The sequence below is a fragment of the Colletotrichum chrysophilum genome, assembly GCF_026319265.1.
Source record: "Colletotrichum chrysophilum strain AFK26 chromosome Unknown scaffold_317, whole genome shotgun sequence".
NCBI lineage: Eukaryota > Fungi > Ascomycota > Sordariomycetes > Glomerellales > Glomerellaceae > Colletotrichum > Colletotrichum chrysophilum.
This window is the reverse complement of record NW_026517604.1, coordinates 1-24,789: the sequence shown is the minus strand read 5'-3', so window position 1 is coordinate 24,789 and position 24,789 is coordinate 1. Positions and strand designations below refer to the sequence as shown.

At 49.6% G+C, this 24,789-nt stretch overlaps 6 protein-coding genes across 6 annotated transcripts; 3 read left to right on the top strand and 3 right to left on the bottom strand.

The window, feature by feature from the left end:
• Positions 1–5,442: 5,442 nt before the first annotated feature.
• Positions 5,443–6,071, top strand: COL26b_014248 (uncharacterized protein; the record flags this gene model as incomplete). The annotated part of the gene is made up of 2 exons (XM_053186824.1): positions 5,443–5,658; positions 5,994–6,071. 2 exons carry the CDS (start codon positions 5,443–5,445, stop codon positions 6,069–6,071), a joined length of 294 nt encoding a protein of 97 aa, XP_053029236.1.
• Positions 6,072–6,436: 365 nt separating this feature from the next.
• Positions 6,437–7,439, bottom strand: COL26b_014247 (uncharacterized protein; the record flags this gene model as incomplete). The annotated part of the gene is made up of 2 exons (XM_053186823.1): positions 6,437–6,855; positions 6,911–7,439. 2 exons carry the CDS (start codon positions 7,437–7,439, stop codon positions 6,437–6,439), a joined length of 948 nt encoding a protein of 315 aa, XP_053029235.1.
• Positions 7,440–14,334: 6,895 nt separating this feature from the next.
• On the bottom strand, positions 14,335–14,841 carry COL26b_014246 (uncharacterized protein; the record flags this gene model as incomplete). The annotated part of the gene is made up of 1 exon (XM_053186822.1): positions 14,335–14,841. One exon carries the CDS (start codon positions 14,839–14,841, stop codon positions 14,335–14,337), a length of 507 nt encoding a protein of 168 aa, XP_053029234.1.
• Positions 14,842–17,754: 2,913 nt separating this feature from the next.
• On the top strand, positions 17,755–18,389 carry COL26b_014245 (uncharacterized protein; the record flags this gene model as incomplete). Its single annotated transcript, XM_053186821.1, has 2 exons — positions 17,755–18,181; positions 18,346–18,389. The coding sequence occupies 2 exons, from the start codon at positions 17,755–17,757 to the stop codon at positions 18,387–18,389; spliced, it is 471 nt and encodes a 156-aa protein (XP_053029233.1).
• A 1,133-nt stretch (positions 18,390–19,522) lies between these two features.
• Positions 19,523–21,895, top strand: COL26b_014244 (uncharacterized protein; the record flags this gene model as incomplete). Its single annotated transcript, XM_053186820.1, has 4 exons — positions 19,523–19,753; positions 19,830–20,871; positions 20,938–21,347; positions 21,407–21,895. 4 exons carry the CDS (start codon positions 19,523–19,525, stop codon positions 21,893–21,895), a joined length of 2,172 nt encoding a protein of 723 aa, XP_053029232.1.
• Positions 21,896–22,074: 179 nt separating this feature from the next.
• On the bottom strand, positions 22,075–22,791 carry COL26b_014243 (uncharacterized protein; the record flags this gene model as incomplete). Its single annotated transcript, XM_053186819.1, has 1 exon — positions 22,075–22,791. One exon carries the CDS (start codon positions 22,789–22,791, stop codon positions 22,075–22,077), a length of 717 nt encoding a protein of 238 aa, XP_053029231.1.
• Positions 22,792–24,789: the final 1,998 nt, after the last annotated feature.

Here is a 24,789-nt window from a genome sequence, read left to right as displayed (position 1 = left end):
AACTGCTGTGCGAAAGATGAGGTTATTTGGATGAGGATTCAAAATATTGTTGTTAGTGAAAGTGGGAGGTTGGTGGTGGCGGTGAGGCATTTTTATTGTTTCGCATGGGGGGGTGTTTCGGAAGTGGGTACGTTGACTTAGCATTTGACTTGAAGAACTATTGAAAGAAATACCAATCATCGATGATACAACAATACTAAGTTACAAATGGAAGGTTGTCCCATTTATTCGATCATCATCGATAACTTGAAAAGTTTCAATGACTTAGTATCAAGCTCAGGATTTGATTTCTTCTGAAATTTAACTCCCTGCTTGAATTCAGTTATCATGAATGACTCTGTGTTGCGGAAGAGCGGTGAGAGGTTTTAATGGAAACACTTTGATTGCACATACCGTATGCTACGGTAACGATGGATCCCTGATCATGCATGAAGCCGACTCTGGACAAGGCGGGATCCTGTGTTGGGTTCTAGTCACGCGTCACACGGGGTGACAGGAATCGTCTGGTGAGCACGAAACGTTACGCCAGTTGCCACAATGATACACAACGACGGGTAAGAAGTCTTCCGTCCACGAGAAGTAAGAGCTGAAAGGGCCTTATAATGTGCTCGCATAAGATGTTTAGCTTTTTAGGATTTTGTTATCAATTAGTCAATGTAGAATTGGAATGTCTACTGTCTTTTGTTTGTAATTGAGAATATTTCTGGACACGCAGTATAATGTATTTGAAAGTTTTCTATTGTCAATACTATAAGATTATTGATTCGCAAAGTCACTATCGTCTTCTCTAGCGTGAATTACATCACTGACAATGGATCTGAGAACGACAATCTTTTCTTTTATCTCCGCGTTGTCATGATCACGTTAGACCTGGTCGAATGATAGCCGTGCTACGGCGAGTCACAGTCTTTCTGAAAACTTCTTAGCTTGTATCAATCCGATGAGCTATTAACTTGTATTGTTTTCGATGTTCTGCTGCAGTTGCAATTGCAATTTGCCCTCGAGACCTCCGGACAATTTGGAATTGGACCCTCTATGCACGCGCGGTATCATACGGCCATTTCCCTCATCGGGGTGGCAGTTCACAGGGTCTAGTATCTAGAAGTCCCTCTATATATAACTTCAATAATGTAATCTTCAGTGTTCATGGTATGCTTGTACATCGAGCTTACCAAGATGCCTTGGTCGTCTGGCGCGAATGACCTTGGTTGAAACGGCAGCGTCAAGCGGTATTGGATATTGCGTAAATTCATTGACTGAGACCTTCATGTGCTTCCTTTTCTTTTCATTGCCTCCTTTTGTGCTTTTGCAACAGCATCCGATGCATAGAACTCGGCGTCCTTGGAAACAGCCGAACCATCCACTTCGTTGTTGTCTTCTTTAGGATGCGGAAATCCTGGTCTGTTTTTGGCGACTTTCGCGAGCAAATCCGAAGCGTAGAATGAATCTCCAGCAGAGTCTTCTGGTTCTCCGATCAGAGACCCCCCCAATCGAACTTGGTCTTTTTCCTGGTTCAGAGACCTCACGTCTCGTCGACCCGGGATCGCACCATCCTGGACCTAAAGTAAGCTTTGAGAGAAAATGGCAGCAGCTTCTGACATTGCATGATGTGACATTGCATGATGTCGAACAGAGCGACTCACTTTCGGAATTTCTCTGCTGCCTTTGAAGAATGAGAAAGCCAGGACACAGGCAAGGGCAAATATTAAGATCGTGCAGCCCCGTGAGCGACGCGCGCGGGACACAGCGTAACTTGACCCTGATGACTGCGCGCGACCGTTCTCTTTCATCGTCGATGCTTTCGATAGAATCAATTGTTGATCGTTGAGGAGAGATAGGGAAAAGATATGCTGCGCCGCAACATTGGGCTGCGCCCGCTTAAGACATAGATGTCGCTGGCAGTGTCGAGAAGACCTTAGAGCAGGGCGCACGCAGATCTGGGTCTTGCTCCGAGAAGATTCAACGAAAGAAGAAAGCTGCGCGAGGAACCCCGTTATGAGGGGTTGGTGGTTGCCGCCCGTTGCTCAGGTTCTGGCTTTGGATAGGCGCCAAGCTCGGCTCTCACAGGATATTGTCCCAACCTGCTACCAACAACAAATTGCGGTCGCGTGCCCATAGGCTGTTGAAGATGGCGCTATGCCGAGTTCTTCTTGAAGCGGAGTCTCTTTGTCTCTTTCTGGACTTTCAGACCAGGGCCCTTGCCTTGTCACTTGAGAACCAACAGCGGTTTTCCAATGGGTCCCGGAAGAGTTGACCTGGTTGCCGTGAAGACAAAAGTGTGTTGGAACTGTTAACGCCTGCATTAAGATGAGCGACCTTCCCGGCCAGTTGATGGTGTGGTATTGCAGGACGCCATGTCTCTCCCGCTCATTTTGCATGCATCCTGAAGCCGCGATATTCTTTCTTAACATATTTTCTCTGCTCTCTTCTCCCCCCAAAGCCCATGATCCCGGATTCGTGATGGCCACAACACCCACCGTGGTCACGGCCAACGGTCGGCACACTGTGTACTCCCCGCTGCCGACCCCCTGGCCGATGAACTCCGATTGTGCTTCGAGAACGTATCGCCAATCTGACGAAGGCCCAATTCTCGCATGGGATCCGTACTTTGGAATGAACATAGACTCAGGAGCAGCGACATGTTTTCCAGAGGCGGTGACTTCCTGGTGGTTTCAGACCGTGAGCCAGGCGACATCCATTGCCTTGGGTCCGACGTTCGAGTGCCCCCAACTGTACACGGCTGCGCAAACACTACTGGAAGCTGGAGGGGTACAGCACGTTTTCTGCTGTCCGTCGTACGTGCACAACTACCGATTCTCTTGAGAGAAATGCGGCTGATGTCCCGAGGCAGAGATTATTCGTTCAACGTGCCGCAACCGAATAGACCTGTTTTCCCGTCTCAGTGTCTGTCGATGGCTACACCTGGACAAACGATTACGTACGAATCCCTTACAATAGGAACAAACGGCGCGATAGCCAAAAGGACTACAAGTGTAGTCAGTTCGGCTGAAGTCACTATCTGGGCAGTACCAGTCAACGGATACAACTTCCCAGCGAGTTCGACGAGCGTAAGCAATACAGGCGCGACTGTATCCCCAACTGCGACGGCAACTTCAGAGATACCAGGCTCTACGACCACAGAACAAGTAAGAGGAGCAACAGGGGGAAGTAATCAATCATCCGGACGGCCTCTTTCCACGACGGTAGGGGCCTCAGTTGGTGCTGTGGTTGCTGTGCTTGTTCTTGTTGGTGGCGTATTCATGTGGTGGAGGCGGCGAGGGAGATCGAGGACTGTCAACGAGTTAGAAGGACAGCCGTATGTGGAACCTCCATCATCCTACGGTCGGAAATTCGAGCTACCAGCGGAAGTGATTCCGGAACACAAACATGAGCTATCCAGCGACGGTATTAACATACAGAGAACTATCCACGAGATGCCGGCGAACCGTGAGAAAGGTTAAACAACAACAACCTATTAGCCAGAAACCATATTTGAGTGTTTGATGTCCAAAGAATTAATCAGAAAGTTTTCTTGAGTAGCCTGATCAGAAGTCAAGTGATCGAAACTGCGTTTCCGAGCGTCCTAATAGGCCGATTCGTGGCGGAAAAAGATCTCGTCTCATTTGGTGCACTAGGCGAGAAGGGACCTTTTACCCAAGTGCAAAAATAAAAACTTCGATGCGTAAATCAGATGGCCAAACAATCAAAGAGAGCATACATGTTTTTAGGCACAGAAATAAGCTTAATTAGACGATTGGCATGACCAGGTAGCACTTACCCACTTGGCGAGAAAGTCATTCTTGCAGTACTATAATTTGAGGTAATGAACATGGCAACCGCCGTCAGTCCATTCTGCGGCCCCAAATAGCGAGATATGCTTGTCTATTAACCACTAGGCCAGGTAGCGTGTCAATTGTCTGGGTATCCCAACTTTGAGATGACGCAAAAAAGTTTGAGCCCACAATTCTTCCTAAATGTCACCTAACGGATGAAGCCGTTAGGGAGCTTGATGACTGCAGTATCCAACAGCTGCTTTCGTCGACACTGAGGAAGCTCAAGTGGCTGGAAATTAGCGCCGGGACAGGAGCTATGTCTCGGACGTTTTGTACCAGTGGGAGAATGTCTCGGCTGTCACCACCTTAGAGCCAATTCCATAACCACTAAACACTGATTACGTGGACAGAGGATGACGAATCCTTCCCAGATGAAAACGGCAAATCAAAACAAACCTCGAGATGCGTGATACTGGCTGACGAGATGAGTCTGCTGCTGCGAAAAGATGCCAGGAGCCTGGATCAACCTTGGGATGGAATGTCCCGTCAATCGCGATATCTTGGTCTGGCCTGAAATATCCTCAGACTGGCCTGCAAACCCCACAACGTTCAAATCGCTCGTGGGTCGCACTGAGCAAGGGGTGAGGCTGCCGGTCAAAATAGTGCCTGGGCAGTCCCTTGGCATTTCTACGTCATCGGACTGCACGTTGGGACTTTTGGTGCTCCAAATGTTGGTGAAAGATATGGGTGCTGTTCCGGTGCTTTCTGACGGCGCAAAGCCAATTGCGTGTTGTCTCCACCGCGCGAAATGCCGGTATGACTCGTTGACGGAAACGGCCAGGCCCAAGGTCCAGAGCCACGAAGCCTTGATAGGAACATTCCGGAGAACCGCACTACTCTTTGGCATTCAAGGATGGTTATGCTGATCCGTGTGTCAGTTTCTCTAGCTCGACTATATGGAAGCGCCGAGCGCCTGAAACTCAAATGTGTTCGTTCAATAGCTGTCTCATTCAGCCGCTGGCGTCGAGAAGGCACATAAGCCTACCACGTTCCTGGAACGTTTATCTTCAGCACACACCTTTACTTCTGCTGCCAAGTAATTTGTCTGTTCTCCTTGTTTTCTTTGACAAATTTTTTCTTGCGATACATCTACAATGCCTCTTCTCAAGGCGCAATGGGTGCCTCTGAAGATCGCGATATTTGTTGCGGTGTCACTCATCGTATCCGCATGGTGGATTTTGCCACACCGGGCATGGGTAGTGAGTATTTCAAGATCAAGCAATATTACGCACCGTTTAGATCGGCAGTTAACAAAGAACCTTTCCAGCCCTTGGCAGCTGAGCCTGCACAATATGGAGTTTCAGATCCAGTACTTTCAGCGCCAATTGATATAATTGCGGAAGACACACCGTTGTCAGACGACGATCAAGAGCCAATATTTTCAAGCCCAGTCGATATAGACTTAGAAAACACATCACTTCCAGAAGACGACATTGAGCCCGAAATCTCAGCATCAGTCAATACGACCGCAGGGGATAGACCGCTCGTTGTGTACGCCTATTCTGAGTCTGACAACGCCCGAGCAAACCTGAGGTTCTTCATTACAAAGGGGCTTCACAATGCGGCCGACTTCGTGTTCATATTCAACGGAGATTCAGGGGCGGCGAGAATGGTTCCTCGCAAGCCTAACGTCACGGTTGTGAAGCGGGACAACACATGCTTCGACTTGGGTGCCATTGGAGAAGTCCTTCGAAAGAATAATCTGTGGAAGAGGTACAAGCGCTTTATCACGATGAATGCAAGCATTAGGGGCCCTTTCTTGCCCTGGTGGAGCAAATCATGCTGGACGGACTTATATCTTGGCAAAATCACAGAGACAACGAAGGTAAGCACTTATGATGCTCATTCTCTTTCCTAGCCACAACTTACTAAAAGGGCGATGCTAATAGCTGGTTGGTATGACGGTGAATTGCCAACCCAGAATGCATGTCCAGTCCATGATCCTCGCAACAGATGATGTGGGCATGGGTATTCTACTCGACCCTGCCTTCGCGCTTTCTGCATCACAAGATGATGAGTTCGGTTCAAGAGAAAACCCGGTTGGGCTTAGCGGGTGTTATGGAGACTGGAACGCCGCTGTCCATGCTGAAATCGGGACGACAGGTCTTATTATGAAATCTGGCTACAAAGTCGATGCAATGATGACAGCTGCACATACAGTCATTGGTGGAGTCGAGGCGTACTGTGAAGCTACACAAGCTGGAGATGTTCTATTTGACAAGGAGTACTTTGGAATGAATGTCCATCCCTACGAGACAGTTTTCATCAAGGCGAACCGAGATGTCGACCCATGGGTGTTGGATTCTATGACGGAGTGGCATTTGAAAATGAATACCCGCAGTTCCGATGGTTGCGGGATATGAGTATATTCGGAGGATGCACCGGATCGGAAGACACATTGTCAAATAGGATAAGGACGGTGCACCTGAACATCATGTAGACTGGAAAGTATTGGATTATCGAGCGTTACTAAGCCAATCTGTATTTCTCGCCAAAACATACGATTGTTTGAGTCCCTTGACCTGACCAAATATATCTCGCTGCCAAAATTTGTCAAAATGTATGGTTCCGGATGAAGTGACTCACTCAAATGGATCTGAAAATTATAGGGGAATTTCTTCCTTGCGTCTCTTCATAAAGATCCTGAAAGTCGGGTCAACCTCCTCTGCGAAACCAAATTTCCGGATGTTGTGCTCGGTCCCGTCTTCTAGGCGCATGTCGTACTTCAGAAGAAGATGAGAAATAATGACTTTGGCCTCGCTGGCGGCGAAGAAACGACCGGGGCATCCATGTTCGCCATGCCCGAACCCAAGATGGTTCACACTTGTGGTCACCAGCTGACTCGCTGCTCCTTGCTCAGTAGCGCGCATGCGGAAAAAGCGGTAGCCGTCGAAAACATCCGGGTTCTCGTAGACACTCGGATCTCGCATTCGATCGGTCGAAACAGCGACTTTGTGGCCCTTTGGGACCTTGGTGCCGTCGGAGAGAGTAATGTTGACCAATGCTTGCCGGAACATGGAAGCTAGAATAGTGGTCAGTTGGTGTCAAGCTGACCTGGTCTTGAGCGGAGGACTTACCGATCTGATTCGGCTTTAGGCGTTGGCTTTCGTTGAGGACACTGTCAAGGAGCTTCATGTTGTACAATGAAGTCTTCTTCCAGCCACCTTCTGAGATAGCAGACACGATCTCCTCTCGCAAGGGCTGTATCAGCTCGGGATGACGAAGGATATCAATCAAGGTCTGCGTGATCAGATCAGAGGTAGTTCCAATCGACACCACAGCAAGCATCAACTGCGATGCACCAAAGTTGTATCGATCCCCACCTGCCAACTCCTCGAACCAGTGAATGGCGTCTTCGTGCTTCGCTTCGCCGCCCTTGGCGTGCCGCGCCTGGATCTCAGCAGCTACAAGATCCCATGCTTCCTTGACTTGAGCTTGCAGGTTCTTGCACTCAGGGATGAACTTCACAGCCAGAGGCTTCAGAATCGTGGGCCAAAGCCGAAGCTTCCGCATCCCCTGAATGCTGTTGTCTCCGTAATTGACGATCAAATCCAACCATCGCTCATTGTTGCTAAGGTTCGGACCCGCGAAAATGCGACCAGACATTTTGGAAATGAGGCGAATGATGAGGTTTCCAAGAGCGACAGGCTGCCATTCTAGAGAAAAGTGTTAGCATGTTTGCTCAGTTGGAGGTGGTTTGGTAATGCCTAAAATACCTTCGCTATCGCCAAGAGATGCGTGAAGTGTCGAAGCACATTCTTCGGAGAGCGGCTGCGTGATCTTGGCTAAAACAAACCCTGATATGAGCGATATTTCTATCAAAGATTTGCGGTAGGCTGCTCACCCAGAGACTTTGTCATCTTGAATTTGACCACGTTCTGGAGTGGTTTCGTTGGCAAAGCCCCCTCCATGAAGGGTTCAAAGCCGGCGTAATGGGCTTGAAATAACTGCGCCACGTGTGAAGTCAGAACATGTTGAAGTTCTCCCGTCCAAAATGTACCAAGTCCCTTGAAGCAAAACGCACCTCAATGATGGGCTCATCAATGCCGAACCTGGGATCATTGCGAATTTCTTCGCCATGCTCGGGGCGCAGAATGATAAAGGTTCCCATATCAGTGTGAACGCGGAAAGGCACGGGTCCAAATTTCGCTCGAGCTGATGCAAGAAGCTCCCGCCCAGCTATGGCAAATTCGAAGACCGAACGAGAAGCCGTGAGTTCATAGAACTTCTTGGGATTGATGATCGGAAGCTTGCTTGCGCCATTGAAAAGAAAGAAGGAAGGAATTGTCACAATAAGAGTGATGGCTAAGAGGGCAGCCAATAATGACGTGTTGTCGCCATCATAGATCGATGGCTGACCCCAAATGGTAGAGGTATTATGCAGGTGGTCCATCGCTTGTATGTTGCTTGTTTTGCAGTAGATCGAAGTTGCGAGTTTGGAGCCATGATAGCATGAGGAACTGTTTGGGTTTAAATCAGAAACTAACAAAGACAGAAACTCATAAACTCGTCTGTCTCCATGAACTGCCGTCTTTCCAGAAACACTATGCTCAAGGTTGTGAGGCGGACATTCGCACCCTGCCAAGAATGGACTGACGGAGACGGACTTTCAGAATGGATCGTAGCGTATGTATCCATGCAGTGTATATGCAAGCGATTGGCTGGCGTCGTCAATGACTTAGCATCAAGTCATCTAAGGACCAATCATGGTGCCAGGGTTTCTAACAACATGACATAGGGGGGAGACACGATACTCCACAAACCGGTGGGATAGCGTCCGACGAGAAGTAGCCGGCCTTCACCAGAGTCCGTCCCACGACAGCCAAGTGCTTTATGTCCGAGAGAAAGTATTCTAGGAAGTGTATTGAAGCAGAGTTGAGAAGTCTTTAGTTCATCTCTGCACTGGTTATTGCCAACAATCGGCCTCATCTCGGACCCGACCTGATGATGTCGGCAGACCTTGATATCTAGAAAAGCATCTACCCACTCTATTCCTTCCATTTTTCAATCACAAATTGAGCTAGGTCCACCGAAAGTTTAAAAAGGAGAAGACCAAGGCCCTGGTGTCTCTGATGAGACGTCGCGAGCGATGCTAGCGACCAGCGCAGACCACCAGCAATGATCTCATGAGGTGACACTGGACCGAGGTGATGACAGTCGTATTGGGTAATCTAAAAAACAGACTCATGAAGAACTTTGTAATGACTGAAATGATTGAGTAGCCACACTGAAACAACACTGGCAGTCATGTTCGCCATGATTGATTTCCTTGTGCTCATCAACGAAGGAAGCAGGAGAGCTTTAAAGAACAGACCAGCCCAGTCAAGGCGCCTTATTCGCACCTAGAGAAAAGGAATGAACTTTCGACTCTGAATATTTTGAAGTTGAAGGATAAAACCATACCTTTCTTAGCCCCAGGACCTCCACGGCACCCGGTGATCTTGTTGCATCCACGGCTCGGATTAGGATTCGGACCAGAACCACCGCCTCCCGGTCTGCAGTTTTCGTAACTAGCACCACGTCGGCTACAAGGTGTACTGCCCTTCTTGAGGGCAGGATTCCCGATGTTCTTGTTCTGCGGGGACGCAAGGGGAACGGCGGTGATCATCAGGGCCGAGGTGGCGATGATGGTAAAGACGGCGAACTTCATGCTGAAATGGTTCCGCAGACGAGGATGTAAAGCAGATTGAAGTGACGTGAAAAAAGAGATATCTAGCTTGGTCGATGTATTGAATACTGTGAAGTCAAATAATTCATCCTCTGAAATTGGCGCGGCAGCCGTCCTTCTTATAGGCGACAAAGACACAAGAGAAACATCTGTTCAGCTACTTCAATCTGCAATTTTCGAAGAGCATGCTCTTCCGAGTCGAGTACCATTACCTCGAGGTATATTGACTCGTTGAAAGACTGCGAAATCGCGAAGGTCTCGGGTCTCGTTGCTTGCAAGTTGCCCCAATATATTAAAACGGTGACGCGAATAACAAACGCGTCACTTCAGAAGAACCGACAGGCACAGAGTGGAAAAGAAGAAGTCCGGTCATTCATACGAGTGTCTCGGAGACCTGATGCACCAATAGTATAGAAGATAGCCCTGTAGGGCTCACATGATGACCTGCTCACTTTGCGGCGTGTCAGAAGCATCCCGTTTGGCCAAGGCTGTGGTGTATAGTAATAGCTGTCGACTTTTGAAGGCAACTAACACATCGTAAACGGAGAAGAGAGTTTGAACTTTGTTAATCAGTGACCACATGCAGAACAATGCCCAGAATAATTCCGGATTTGAAGACCCGGCGGAGTTCCATGGCCATCTCAGAAGATGTGATGCGCAACATACCATTGCGGACGGACCCTTCCGATTGACATCTCAACTCTTCATTATGAGAAGCAGTATCAGTATATAAAGAGTCAATACAGCAGAGGTCGGCTTTCAAGTTCGTCTTCAAGCACCGTCTGCGTACACGATTTTTGTTAGTTTTGATGTACAACACCATGTCTTACGACGCACAAGATGGAGTTCCATCGCCTTGGATGTAAGTTCATCAGAAAACAAGGCTAGGTTGAGTCGACGAATGTTTGTGAATTTATCGGAAGGACTCTCTCGGCTCTCTAGATAGGTATGTGTATGTGTTTCTCGACCTTGCAGGGCGTTCTCCGAGAGGCTCGTGCGACGTCCTAGCATACGAGCATCGCGGACTAGTAAGTTTCCCGGGATTCTCATCTGTCATTTCGTCCCGAACTTTGATCTCGTTTCGTTCTTGGTGTTCATCCAAGCTTCTCATCGTGTTGCCGGTAGCCGGCCTGAGAAAATAAGCTTCCTCGATCGTACGATGAAGTACCAGAATATTGAGACCGACTCGGAATGAATTTAATTGACAGGCGCTTATCGAGAGATATAATGCATTCTATGCGGTTCATGAATTACTTTAAACGCTTATAAGTCGATTGCTTGGTTTATCATGTTAGACTGGATGCGTGGAAAAGTCTGCGACACAGGTTCGGCCATGCTTCCGCTACTGGCGACTGAGGCTCGCCCTACTTTTAACGGGCATTATATCTCGGGATGGATACAAAAGATCTAACCTTGTAGATGCAGCCAAGGAAGAAAACCCGATGAAGGACCCCTTTATGTAAAGATTCCGACATAGACGCTCCATCCTAAGTTCAGACCGCTGGGAGCGTTTGGACTCATGGAATGTCCTGGCATGGCCGTTTCGAACCCCTTTCAAGGAGATCCGTAGAGCTTTGTTGTCCAATCACATTTCAGTAAAGTATCTCTTTCAAGGGTCTTTATCGTCCGGTGACCATCTGAAGGGAGGTCGGCGACCTTCTAGAAGTCTGTCATAACTTTATTGGGGAGAAACATAGCTTCAAACGGCTGCATATTGCCCCACTGGGCTTCTAGAACACCATTAAAACTATCAGAACCCCACTCACAAGGGACCCGATCACTCTCGGACATCAAACAACATCGCCCGGGCGGGCACATTCGTAGTACCACGACTCAGCCTGGCAGCTAACGAAGCCAAATACTTTGAGCGCCGTTGATCCGATACACACATCACATGCTTGTCGATGACCACAACGTATCGAGATTCTAACAAACAGGAGGTACTACTGGACTCATTTTCAAGTGAGACGAGATGCTACTCTTAGAGAAATGGTTTAGTGAGTGAGGGCATGTTAGGTGGGGATGACTGGGTTGATGTTGTAAGTATGGATACCGATATCATAGTGATCAGATGTGGTTTAGATATTTGCTAGACCTCAGATACCCCAGTACGTTGTTGCTCTCCCCAATGAAGGCTCAGGATGGTTGTGTGGGTTTTCCTGGTTCCATCCGCCCTTTGGTTGTCTGCTCTATTACCAATTCTTGACTTCCATGCTCTGTCCAGTTGTCCATTTCATGATCTGTTGTGTGACTTGATAATGGATGCATGTCCTCCATCACTTGCCGTTCAGAGGTTCTCGTACCAAACGCACTCTTCCTTTGGTCTCCACCGCGCTTGTAAGGCCCGCTAGAGCCTCCTGCAGTCATGATACCCAAGTCACTTCCTGTGGCCGGTTTACTTTGTTGAACATTGCCATGCAGTGCCAAATTGAGTATTGGTTTCAAAGACGGCAGACACGCTAGGGGGAGTAAGCATCCGGATGGTTATTAGAACGGGGGTCATGAAATTGACATACCGGAGACAGTGCCAATGTTGACTTCGATGCCAGTCCACATCATCTCTTCGATTAGTAACCACGTAGTGTCAGGGTCGGCAAAGTCAATTGCAAGTACATAGTGCAGCCGGATGAACGACACTGCAGTGACGCTGTGGATGCAAAGTTTGGTATCAGCAGTAGCACGAAAATGAATGCGCGAGTTCTAGCCACAACTCTAAGATGCAGAACCTACAATATGCCAAGAGTAAAGATTCCCACCAGAGCCACTTTTTGGGGTTTGCGAAGTTGCAAACTCCAAATGCCTGGTACTGGCAGTAGCAGGAGGAGAACGTCGGTAATTATGTTTGGTATTGCGTTCGCGATGAAGAATGTCTTGACGTTGACGCCGCATTCATAATCAGACGGTGAGAGATTGGCATTCGCGTCGAATCGGAGCCAGAACGCCGACACTGGAAGGCACTGAAAGGTTGATACCACTAGCTGCAGGCCATTAGCCAACACAGTATTGACGACCCTGCGATTGCTCTTATCGAGGGGCGGTCTTACCACTGCTATTCCCCAAGCGCAAGTAATACCTAGTAAAACATAGATGGCAAGCCGTGATTCGCGTCGGGCGCTGAAATTCGCCAGTAAAAAGCGAGTATTGCCGCCTTGACGAGCACAATACTGATCGTGTACAGATACTCGGCGATGAAAAGACCCGTAAAGTAGACCCTCAAGCCGTTTGGCGTAGCCCAAACATGTTTTCCAAAGCCGCCATTTATGGTCACTGCATCACTGTTAGTCAAAAACTCCAGGGTAATCCGTCTGACATCCCGGTGTCGAAAGTGTGACTGACTATAGCACGTAACGTCAAACATAAAAGCTGCTGAAAATATCTGGTAGGAAAGGCTTGTTAGTCCTTGGCCATATTGACGATCGTGACAAGTCACAGCGAGTTTCCGGGAGATGGATGAAATCCTACCAAAGACACAATTATGATCCAGTCATCCCACCAAATTTGGTTTCCCACAAGCTTCCGCGCTGTAACGCGCAGCGCAACGGTGGCTGCTCCAAGAACCCATGTGATGACGAACCCAGACACCAGCGACGGGATCTTGGTTTCGGTGAGGTCGAGTCCATCGGGCGGCTCTGAGAGCGACATCTCTGGCTTGACCCTCCTGCTCGGAAAATAACGATAAAACGTGTTTTCTTGCAGCACAGATTTAGGGGATATCCAAGCGCGGAGGCGTATATATGGGCATTGGCGCCTGGCTACATGCTTTGATCGTGCCCCTGGAAGATCGCGAGTCATACACGACGATTGCCGATTTTTTGCTGGAAACGGCACCACTTGTTCAGAGCCGAGTGCAACACTATGTCGCGCTTATGCCATTTTTTAGGTAGAACTCCCCGACATCCGCGGTACAAGCTTCCATTTGTCAAGCGTGGTTTGAGTGGGATCGAACCCGTCTCCTGGTCGGGTGACTTCGGCGTAACAGTTCAATCACAATTCTCGTCTCGGTGTCGTTAGCGATCAGCCCAACTCCACTTGTGTCGTCGCTCGTACCTTGCTGGAGTCGTTCGGAAGGACTTTTGTTACCCCGACTGCCAGTAGACTAGGTATTACAGATCCGATATGAATTACGGCAATGATCAATCAATCCTCCGAAGTACAAGTTCCTGTAGTCAGCTTCCGAGTCCTAAAATGAAAGCTGCAAAGAATCATCGCTGGCCGATTCTTTTGTGAATCTTGCTTCTGTTATGCTAATTTTTGCCTACCTTGTTGTGACGTTAACCTGATCAGTTGAAAAGGCGTTACCATGTGAAATCCATACACGTTAATCCCTGTCTGTCTCTGAGTTAACAAGAGCTCAGCCTGTAAAGCATAGCAATTACAGCTCTTAATGCTACTGAGTCTAGACTGTTTAACGTTCAAGTCTGAAATGTGCCATCCTCAGCTGCACCGCTATTGGAGCTAACCAGGCGGTGCTCACAAGGCTTTGTCTTCGAGTCGACGTTCTGAAAATCGTGACTAACCAGCATCTATGGCACCTCCGTCATCAGTTTACTTCTCATGTGGACCAGGTGGGGGAATGGGCAAAGAACTGGTGTTGCACCATCGAATTTACAGTGAATAACAGGTTCAGCGTCCACTTTCTGTGACTTCAATGTGTTCGAGTGTTGATATTTGCTGGCCGATCATGGCGCAACGCCGCGAGTATCTATGTGGAAGCTGAGATGTACCTTGACGTGCTCTAGAAATGGATCATAGAGTCCGACTAACTCTGCCTGTTCAACTATGACCTCTTTAATCCCCCAGATATTCTTGTACTCTTCGGCATCTCATTTTGCCTTAACAGCTGCAGCCACACTTAGGGCACAAATTCTTGGACCATCCGCAAGGATCCCCCATACCGCAATCAGAACCCGCAACACATGTCTTCCAGGGGCCCGAGCCGTCGCCGAGCGCTGTCCAGCACCACCAACCAGCACCATTCTCGCCACACTGCTTCCAGCAGTATCCTTTATCGCAACCCTTCTGGTTTTTGGCACAGGCCAGAGTGCCAACTCCACCAGCATTGGAGCCGGGTCGGCCAAGACTTGGGTGATCGGAACAAAGTCGAACGAGAGCCGGGTCCGAGCCTTCGGGCAGCTCGAAAACACCCAGAGAGCCGCAGATGGCAGCAGCATCCGCGCCGGACTCGAGGTCGGCCCAAGTCATGTTGGCAGCGGCGGACCGGACAGCCAGGTCGACGCCATCGCGGGCAGAGAGACTTTGCGACTGTGAGACGCCGGCAACACCAGCCTCGACAGCGAGGAAGGCTCCAAGGGAGACAAGAGCAGAAAGTTGGAACTTCATTGTGTTGAGTATAAGTTGGTGTTATGAGACCAAAGTTTGAACAATTTTTGAATTGTATTGTGGCCGTTTTGGTGTCTTCTGATCAGGTTACTGAGGCTTCTGAGCTGATCTGCTTTGCGGATGTTTGCAAAAAAGGGGATGACTCTACGCCCTCTTTATAGTCGATTTATCAACAACCTGTGTCGCCGCTGCACCACGAAGAAGGCATTGCATCACGTTCCCCTAAAGAATCCTCGTTCATAACGTCGCTTAACGACCTGCAGCTTGTCTTACACCAAGACCTCAAAGGATCGTTATTGCTCCCCAACATCCCCAGATCTTCAAGGATCGACCCGAGCCGCTTTCGCCCGGGTAGTGTGGCATGACAGGGGCTTCGAGATGCAGGTACAGGGGGGTCTTTCGTGCAATCGTGGAAAGGCGGACTCAAATTAGTACCAGGGTCTTTCACGAAAAACGAAGTAAGCATGATCGGCCTACACTACTCTCATGATGCGTACTGCCTGCTGACAATGGCAAAAGGAAATGTAGCGCCTCTGCCCGCTCTCTTGTCCCTCCCGCTCTTCCATTCTTTGAAGTAGAAGAAGATAAGTCTGTTCTCACTGCTCGAACATCGCAGGCCGCTGAGACGTCCGGTAGTATCTTCGCCAGTATGGGCTCATAGTTGAATGCTTTGGCTACTAGTTAGCGACAGCTCAGATACCTATGTGGAGATAATGCATCTTTGCCCAGGCGCCCGAATGAGTGGGGAGAAGGTACAGCGCGGTCAATCGGAACCATAAACTTTCTACAACATCCCCGGAGTAAATACGAGCTGACTGCATTTCGATCGTCGGTCTATGCTGCTTTGCCGGACGCGTGCATTAGAAGAGTTACAATTTGATTCATAATAAACTGGGCTTGACTTGGCGCACCAATGGTTCGTTTCTACGGATCTCAAATTCTCACTACTTGATTTGCTTAGGGTCTGGGCAAGAGTCTAAGGAATAGTCTGACTAAAACAACAAGACAATTTGACAAAGATGATAGTCGTTAGACATGCACTTGTCAGCATCCAGTAGCTGGCCATGCGTAAGAGACGTCGGTTAAGAGACATCGGTTCCTCCTTGCGCGATTTTGTTCTCGGCTACAAGCCACCTTCTTAATGCAGCCAGTCTTGGCACATGAACAAAAGCGCCCGGCATTAGCGAGCAATTTCAGACTTCACGAAACACGTAGGAAAAAAAGTGGCCTGTCAAGAGAGTAGACTATCGGGCGTTTAGATGATTGATGAGCACAGAAATTACTCAGTAAGCATCGTATGCTGTTACCCGCTGATATCCCGGCTGTTAACTACACACCTCTTGTCGACGCGGCCATATGATATCCTGTTCTTACGGGCGCGGAGTAAAACAAACGGAGATGGCCAATCTTGTCAAATGAGTGGAAGAAAATTTAGATCATTGGGTGGTTTTACTGCGAGTGCTCATTATCTTCATACCTTACTACCAAGCCTGTCCTCTCGCCCTCACTGGCTTATCTACGACAAATCGATCGGAATCTCGAATTTTCGAATGAGTACGATCGCGTGAGGTGGCTTTGGGTTGGAAATTTGACCTCCTGACAGGAGCGTCAATGACGACGGGAGAAACCTTGAGGCTGCACTCACTCGCTGACATGTTGCTCAGCCGTTTACTATGAAAGAATCTGCAAGAAATAGTCTTTCTTCATACCAAGGGAGATTTAGCTCGTATGGAACAGCTCGGAACTTACCACGTGGTTCTTTAGTGAGAATTACTACCAAAGTTCAATGCCTCTGTGGAAAACGCTTCACAGAGTAAGACATGTTTTCTTCTCTTCTTATTTATTTTCCGATGTCCACGGTAACGGACGCGTCGAGTAAATCCATCGCAAAAGGTTCATGACCAAAACACGTTGTATGGACAATTTTCACGTGCGAGAACATCTCGTTGTATGGTTGAGATTGTGTCACCAGGCGCCGGGCAGGTCTCTTGAAAGTAGAGCCCCTTCTTTTCTGATAGCGAAGCCGAGCGGCCCAATGGCCATCTGATTTTGAAAAGGTACAGTGGGTGAAACTGTGACAGATTCCTTCTTACTTCGACCCCGACTTCCATTCACATACTGGGTGTGGCTTTGCAAATCCTTCAACTTGGGGGCTGTCAACCCATGCAAAAGACAGCCGCGTGGGTCGTGCTTACGCTGTTTACTGCAACAGCAGGTTTGCTGCCAGCATTTCGTCAACCCCGCCAGGATCGCTCAAACAAAAACAACATTCGACGGCCCAATTGATATCTTAGCCAACTCGTTGAGCGTCAGAATGATTTGCGACTCCCAGACACAGTCCGCTTTCGTTAGTCGTCTGCCGCGCGAGGTTCGCGATGCTGTCTATTTCCAACTGTGGCGCTCATGCGGTCTTCGCCAGCATATTCTATGGCATGGCGCCGCAGAGGACAAGCACTTCTGTCGATGGTCGTGCACTACGGAGTATCAGGTCGAGGACGAACTACAACGCGACATTGAGAAGATGAGAGAAAAGCTCGGAGTCTCGCTGGGCCAGGAGATAGTGCGAGACCGGCATGACAACGCGCCACGGTACTGCAGACGACTGCAATCTCCATGGATGAATCATTGGCTCTGTGGCGAGCGCGCATTCGAAAAGCACGGTGTTTCAGCTATCCGTGGATCCAGCACCACGACAATTGTCTGCTGGAAAACAGAGAGGAAGGTTACGCCCCATCGACCGTGGGCAACCGCATACATTCCCATGCTATTGTCGTGCAAGGTCATGTAGGTGGCGACCCGTCATCATATGACTCCTGGCCATACCTGAATACTTACAACTTCAGCTCTACTGAGTGCCTTCAATCCATATACGAGTCGACAACGTTCATATTCACCGATCTGGCGACAGTCCAAATGTTCTTCGGCGCCTGCGCCATACACCCGGCGATGAAGACGGCTAAGACGGGGGTAACGCCCCAGGCGTTCTTCAAACATGCCCGAAGCTTGAAGCTGTCTCTAAGTCCGGACTTCCCGGCGCTGCTGATGTGTGCTAATTACGACCTCCCTGGTATCCCTCGTCGCCACGACGTTTACGACTTCCACTGGCTGCGGTTCGACAAGTTCAAGAATTTACAAAACGTTTACATATGGATTGCAGCGCGATCCCTCACTTGCGGCATTGAAGCTAACAGTAGCTTCTGCGGCATCAAGGAGTTCGACGTCCAGGGGTCGAAGAACATGTTATCCTCATTCAAGACTATCGAATCCGTCACGCTGAGTACACCGCTGAGCCAAAGGATCGGCCCTCAACAAGGCTATATGGATATTGGTGCAGCGCCCGGTGTGCGACTTTACAAACGGGGCTCGGGAGACAAGTTTTATCCATTTCTGACTTTGATAGAGCTGGATTGCGTATTTGATGGGCTCATTTATACCCAACCCACAGAGTGAGTGTTGCCCTTTCTCTTCCCAATCCCACGTACGTACTCACGAGGAATGTTTCAGGGAAGTTCAACTTGCACGCAGAGATGGCACCTATGAAGTCATGAAGGATGTATGATCGTGGCTGCACTGTAGCTTCCTGAGGGCAAACGGCAGCTTGATTGATTCGTTGCGCAGAGAAGCGCCGAACCGAACCAGGTTGTCTGGATAAAGACCCAGAAGACGCTTAATTTAGTCAAGCAAATAAAGCTAAGATAGTTGCATCCATCAACAAACAATCCATAGATGCAGAATAAGCGCAGTTGAGCAAGACTGTTTTACCGGCCTCGGGACTATCGCTTGAATGTAGCGGGAGCAACTATGGACTATGTTATTTCATGTCGCATTTCTAAATAGACTTCAAAAACGTATCCTTGGGGGTCTTGAAGAAATTGTGACCTTGGAGCCTGTAAGGCCGGCGCTTAACAGACATTGAAGTTGCGCGGAGGAGAATGGGACATCTCCCTCAGACTCCGCTTCAATACGCGCTTGGCTACCCACGCACCCAAAATCAATTCGAAAGAGCAGGAGACATGCTGACCATTTTCCAGGCTGCCACTGAACGGGGCTGGTTGGCAGTTGTGACGGCTGGAGCTCTTGGCAATTAAAATCGGTAAGCTGACACTCAATTAGACATGGGGACCAGCTGCGTCTGAGTCTACCTCGGGCAGGCCTCCAATGCAATTGGCCAGGCTTTATCCGTGCCGCCTTCAGGAAGATGCGAACCCCTGGATAAGTGCGATCCTATTTTGGATTGCGGCGCGCAAAGCATTCAGGATGCTGCTGCTACAGGGCGCAGTTCCTGGGCAACAACAAAAAGAAACATATTCTTGATCAGTGGGTTATTTAACTGCATCTGCACTTCTGGAGGGAACGCATTCGGCCGAGATCTTACATCCCCACGAGGCCAAGGTAACATCAACTTGATGCGTTCCTCTAGGCTTCGGGCGATAATTGACAAGCAAGGATGCAGACCCGCTCGTGAACAAAATTAGAATATGGGAATAGTTCGAGGTGGCTCAACTTCATTGCGGTCTATCATGACCTAGCATGATCTGTTAACATATGGATATATAAAGGCAACTCTCGATAGCTGTCGTTGGACACTCTCAGCGAGACCAGAAGCCATTGTACTTGATATCATTCATCGTTTCTTACTTCTCCTTTTGTCCGAGCTTCTGTACTGCGTCATTGCCAAAATATGAGGGCATTCGCGTATTTGCCATTACTCGGCAGTCTGCTCTTCGCCACCACCAGCGCTCTTCAGGCATCCGAAATATCTCGCAGAGATGAGAAATTGGATCAATTCTACAACGCCATGGCCAAGGATGGCACATGCGTCATCTACATTGACAAAACAGTCAAGAACGACGGCCTGACCCCTTGTAGGACGTTTTGCAAGGAAAAGGGCCAGCCAGAAGAAAGGGTCGGGGTGAGTGATTTCCCTTCAAGGCTTTAAGGAATAGTCTGGACTTGTGAATGTGGCTAATCATATCAATGAAATATAGTGTCACTCTGACCATATCCCCAACGGAGAAGGGCCGTATCCCCGAGACCCTGACGGTTACGAATGGTTCCCGGGCGACTGTTTCTGTGCCGAAGAGATTGACCCAGTCGCCGAGGCGTTCATCACTCCAGTCATCGAGGGCCTGGCCAAGCTCGACGAGATCATCTGCGGTGTCTTTGTTCAAGCCGTCGTCGAGAGCATCAACATCGGTTTCGCCCTCGTCCCAGGCGCCGGCCAGGCCGCAGCCTCAGCACGGGCAGCGACGAAGGCAGCCGTCGAGGGCGCCAAGTCGTTCGCGGAGAACTCCCTGAACCCGACCGACTTCTTCGACGGCTGGGTCAAGAAGAGCTGTGGCATCGACAAGATCGAGCTCGATTACGACAGCACCTTCAACTCGCTGGTCAACGCGCCCGATTCAGTCGGGACCAGCACGGGTTGCAAGCGGAAGAAGAAGGGCGACTGTAAGACGCTCGATTCCAAGCCGGACCCGAAGACAACCAAGAAGGACGATGCGCCGAAGACTACGAAGAAGGAAGAGCCTCCAACTACGACGACGAAGGATGCCGGTCCGACAACAACCGCTGGGCCAGATGGAGGCCTTACGACCAGCGACAAGCCGCAAGCTACAACGACCAGCGCCAGCAGTGCAAACCCCAGCGAGACGGCGGTTACCTGCGAGTCGTGCCGCTCGTCGAAGGCGAAGAACGCAGCACGCAACGCCCGATGGGGATCCATGTTTGTGCCGCGGGCGGCTGGCGACTCTTGCATCCTGGACAGCCCCAAGAGGGAGAGTGGCTGCACCGCCTCCGGCCTCCAGGCCCGTGACGGCCTTTTATCGGAGAGGGCGTTGACCAAGGACGATCCGAAGGTTAATGTTGCTGGCATGACATTCTTTATTGACTGTGGCAAACATAAGCCGTGTGCGGACGCGATGACGGATAGTAATATTGACAAGTACTATTACCTCGAGGGCGATGCTAAATGCGGCGGAGATCTGAAGTTTGGTAGTAAGAAAGACGTCGGCGACACGAAGAAATTCCAGAGTATGTTTTGCCCCCTCTTGTAGTTCTTCGGTTTCGTGTTGGCTTGTAGCTAACATCTAAGCTTAGACGACCACGTGTACGAAAAGCAGACGCTAGCCAGGTTCTTCGAGTGGCTCGGAGACGGAGATTTGACTCCTATCGGTTTGTCCATGAAGCCACAGTCTTCGTGGGTCGCAGAAGTTCTCTTGGATGAGAACAACCCTCGAAACCACAAGCTGCAATCACGTAATACACCCCTCGGCATCCCGGCGGGAGGGGCGCCGCTTGATGATGTCCTTGCCTACGCCATTGCACGATCCGATCCCCTATCTGAGCGTGATGGGGGCATGCCGCTGGGCCAGACGACGAAGAACTTCGCTCTCGTAGAGGCAGAAGTCAACGAACACAAGGGGACTTTTTTCGGTGAAGGCCAGCCGACTGGTCTCACAAGTAGCCACCCAAGCGCGGCTAACCTGAACAGAAACTGGATCAGAAGTGTAAGTGATACTACCTTTACCGGATATGAATAACAATTGACTTCGCGTGTGTCTTTCAGCATGCCGGCGTTTTCCACTACCTCAGATACGCTCATACCCAACCCAGCACCAAGGAGAACGTCTGGAACAAGTGGATGCGGGTCTCAAACTGGATAGACTTGGTCCTCAACGAGTTCGACCAGACCTACACCTGGGGATCACAACCTGATGAGCCAACCCGCAATGGGGGTGGCAACCCATCGCTGCGGTCCTTCTACGCCTACTGGATTGACACATATCTCGGCGGCATCGAAGGCAGAGCACAGATCTGGGCCGTCGAAGCTCAGACAGAGTTTAAGCTTAAGTATGGCAGCGACAATACCAACGCTGCAAAGCAGTGGGTGGATAAGGCCTTCGGAACCAACGGCTTCGCGACACGAGCGAAGATGGCGTTTCCCCGGCAGCCTGCTGGTGCTGCATCTACGTACGGGGCCTACGGGAACGCCGCCATGACCTTGGACAGGGACGGCAACACGGTGACGAACATTGGCGCCCCGGCGTTGCTGTGATACAGGTGCTCGTGGTTGAACGTTTAGACGTATATAGAGGCGTAGGCGTTGCTTTCTCTCGATTTTGTCTTTTTGGCAATGGGCGGCGTTGTGCTCCTTCAGCTGGCATATGAATTTTGAATACGATCTTATTCCGTAGTACATGATTTCTGGTTCCCATCAATGTTCTTGTCCATCAGCTATGCACCCTCATGTTGCTCGACTTGCTGGATGGTCCCTCCAGCCTCGGCCTCTCGTCGCCATTTCTCCAAGTCGCTGTAGATCCTCCCGTTCTCAACGTATGAATCGTAGAAATACTCGACGAAGCTCATGTAACTCCACAGCCTATCACCCAAACACTTGCCCGTGTATCGCGCAATATCATAATCGAGAGCCCCAAGCCCCTCGGCCGCGACCTCAGGCCTCATACCGAAAGACACGGTAAGAAAAGCGCCACCCCCCGGCTCTGCTGCGCCAGGGTTGTCGATGATGATGATTTGGTATTCCCACAACTCGCTGAAATTTGGAGGAATGAAGAAGTCGGCCGTGCAGGAGGCGTTTCGCTTAGCGACCTCGGCGCGATGGTGCACAGCGCATCGTGCCACGCGATCTGCTTCAGGCAAGTCGGCGGGAAGCGGGAAGCCGTGGATATCGATGCGATTCGGCGCTCCGCGTCTGTCGCGGTCCCGGCGCGTCTTTTGCTCAATTTCCTTTGCTATTCCTTTGATGTACTCGCGGTCGCCGGCCGCGGGCGTGGTCTCGTAGATCTGGATGGACCACTTAGGTCGATTGGAAGCGTCTGGCGGCGTCTGGGTATCGGGGTCCGTTTCTATCATTTCCCACGCCGCGTAGCAGGGCTTGCCGTCATGGCTTGGGGCCTCTTCCACGATGGTGCGGGGGTAAACTCTTTTGCCCATGATGCTTTTGTGCAAAAACAAATGCTCAGTGCTTGGGTGAGGCAATGCGAGAAGAAGGTGATCGGGAAAATCAGGATGTCGCTCGCTTATGTGCTTTGGCAGAAGAGCGTAAGGGACACTGTGTAAGCTGACTAAAGCTTGCGAGATCGACGGTCTAGGTTGGTTGAATGAATGGGTTGACTTAATGATAATTGTGTGGGTAGAACTAGATGCTGGGTTGATGATGTAGATGTATGAATAGAGCCAGGGAGAAAGGATGGTGAGAATGTTCAGGGTACTGGTGACTTTTTATTTTGCTCATCGCCATTGGATTACTATTTTTGGTTCTTTGTATCTTGTATTCAGCACAGCACTGGAGCCTAAACCGATTTGCTTGGCTGCCCCACCCCTACCTCTCCTGCTGCTCACCATGTTCATCCCAAATTCACTTTAAAGATCACTTCACTGTTTCAAATCATTTCAAAATTTCTAATTCGAATTGCTAGGGGAGCCAATTTCATTGTACGAGATGGCGACTAGCCCACAAAATACATCCCCATTCCCCATTTTCGCAGTTTTGGTTATGCTCTAGGACATCGAATATGACTCTGACGGAGACATTTACGAGGGCCAGGATGGACTGGGCTAGAGAAAACTCTATGGCGAATCCATGGGGCAAGTGAAAAGGCCGATGGACCAAATACTGTGTAAAAGCAATCCATAATCACCGTCCAGTACTGTAACATAGAAGTTGTATCTCAGCAACCCGCGTCCCTGTAGCCACCAGCTCCTCCGTTGTTGCCTGAAAGTAGACACCGGTTAGCACGAGTTACGAAGAATAGTCTCGCATCCATCGATCCATGACATCTTGAAGTTCTGGTGGTAATCGGCCCCAGGGCCAACAGGGTGCCAGTAGACCTCCTTGTCTCCTGCCTTCATTGTCTTACCAGCTGCAGACAATCTGCAGCCATTTGAAGACCATCCGTCTTGCTGGCCATCATGCGCGTCGTACTGGCTGTGCTTGTCGTGGCAGATTCTCTCGCCCAGGGCTGGCGCAGGCGGAGCTTTTTCCGGCTTCTCAACCTTCCATGTGAATGAACTTGCCGCAGCCAACATCGACGGAAGCATCATAGAACATGCGGTCGCCCGCCGAGCCGACCCGTGACTTTCACCAGCCCCCGAACTCGTCGGTGGTAAGGCGGAAACGCAGATTGGCTGCCCCTAAACCGCATGCTCCGAGGCATTCATCCTATCAGGTCATGTAATCAATGCTTCAGGGTTTGCTGTGCCTCGTTTCGCGCCGAACGAAACCACTGAATTCTGCTATCAAGAGATGAACTTTTGTAAATGGGATCATGAGACCCAAAATCTGCGCCGCACCGGATAAGAATGTATTCAATCTTTTTCGTTCCCTTGGGGCAAGGGAATTGGCGCTCGTATAGCCCAAGGCCAAGACAAGTGGGCAATTCTATGGATAGCCACAACCTGCTCGACGCATCTGATGGCATGAGTCTTTCAGATGATCAGAAATAATCATGTGTACTGTGTACCATGCGTCTGGAATTTTCATTGTTTTTTCGTTTATAAGAAACGTCAGTTTCCTTTCCATCATTACTGTTACTCATAGGGGACAGATTACGATGTGGTGTTATAATATGAGAACGTATAGACCTACGCGTGTGTGACACAACATATATCAATATATAATATTATATTAGATTGAAATATTGTAACTTATAGGAGGTTGACTAATAAGAGGGTAGGGATTTCTAGGGTAAGCTTTAGGGTAGGCTTTAGGGCCTCCTTTTAGGGCCCTACTCTTTTTAGGGCCTCACTCTAAGCTTAGGCTAGTTTTCTAGGCTTAAGCCTAGCGCTTTATGTCACGGTCTATGGACCGGTGTTCGGCCTTCGGCAAGACCCTCAGCCACGACTCATTGGACCCACCAAATCCAATGGCGTATTTGCTAGAAGGTTCCAGGAACATCGACAAGGTCAATGGCAAGGTTATAAGAATGCCCA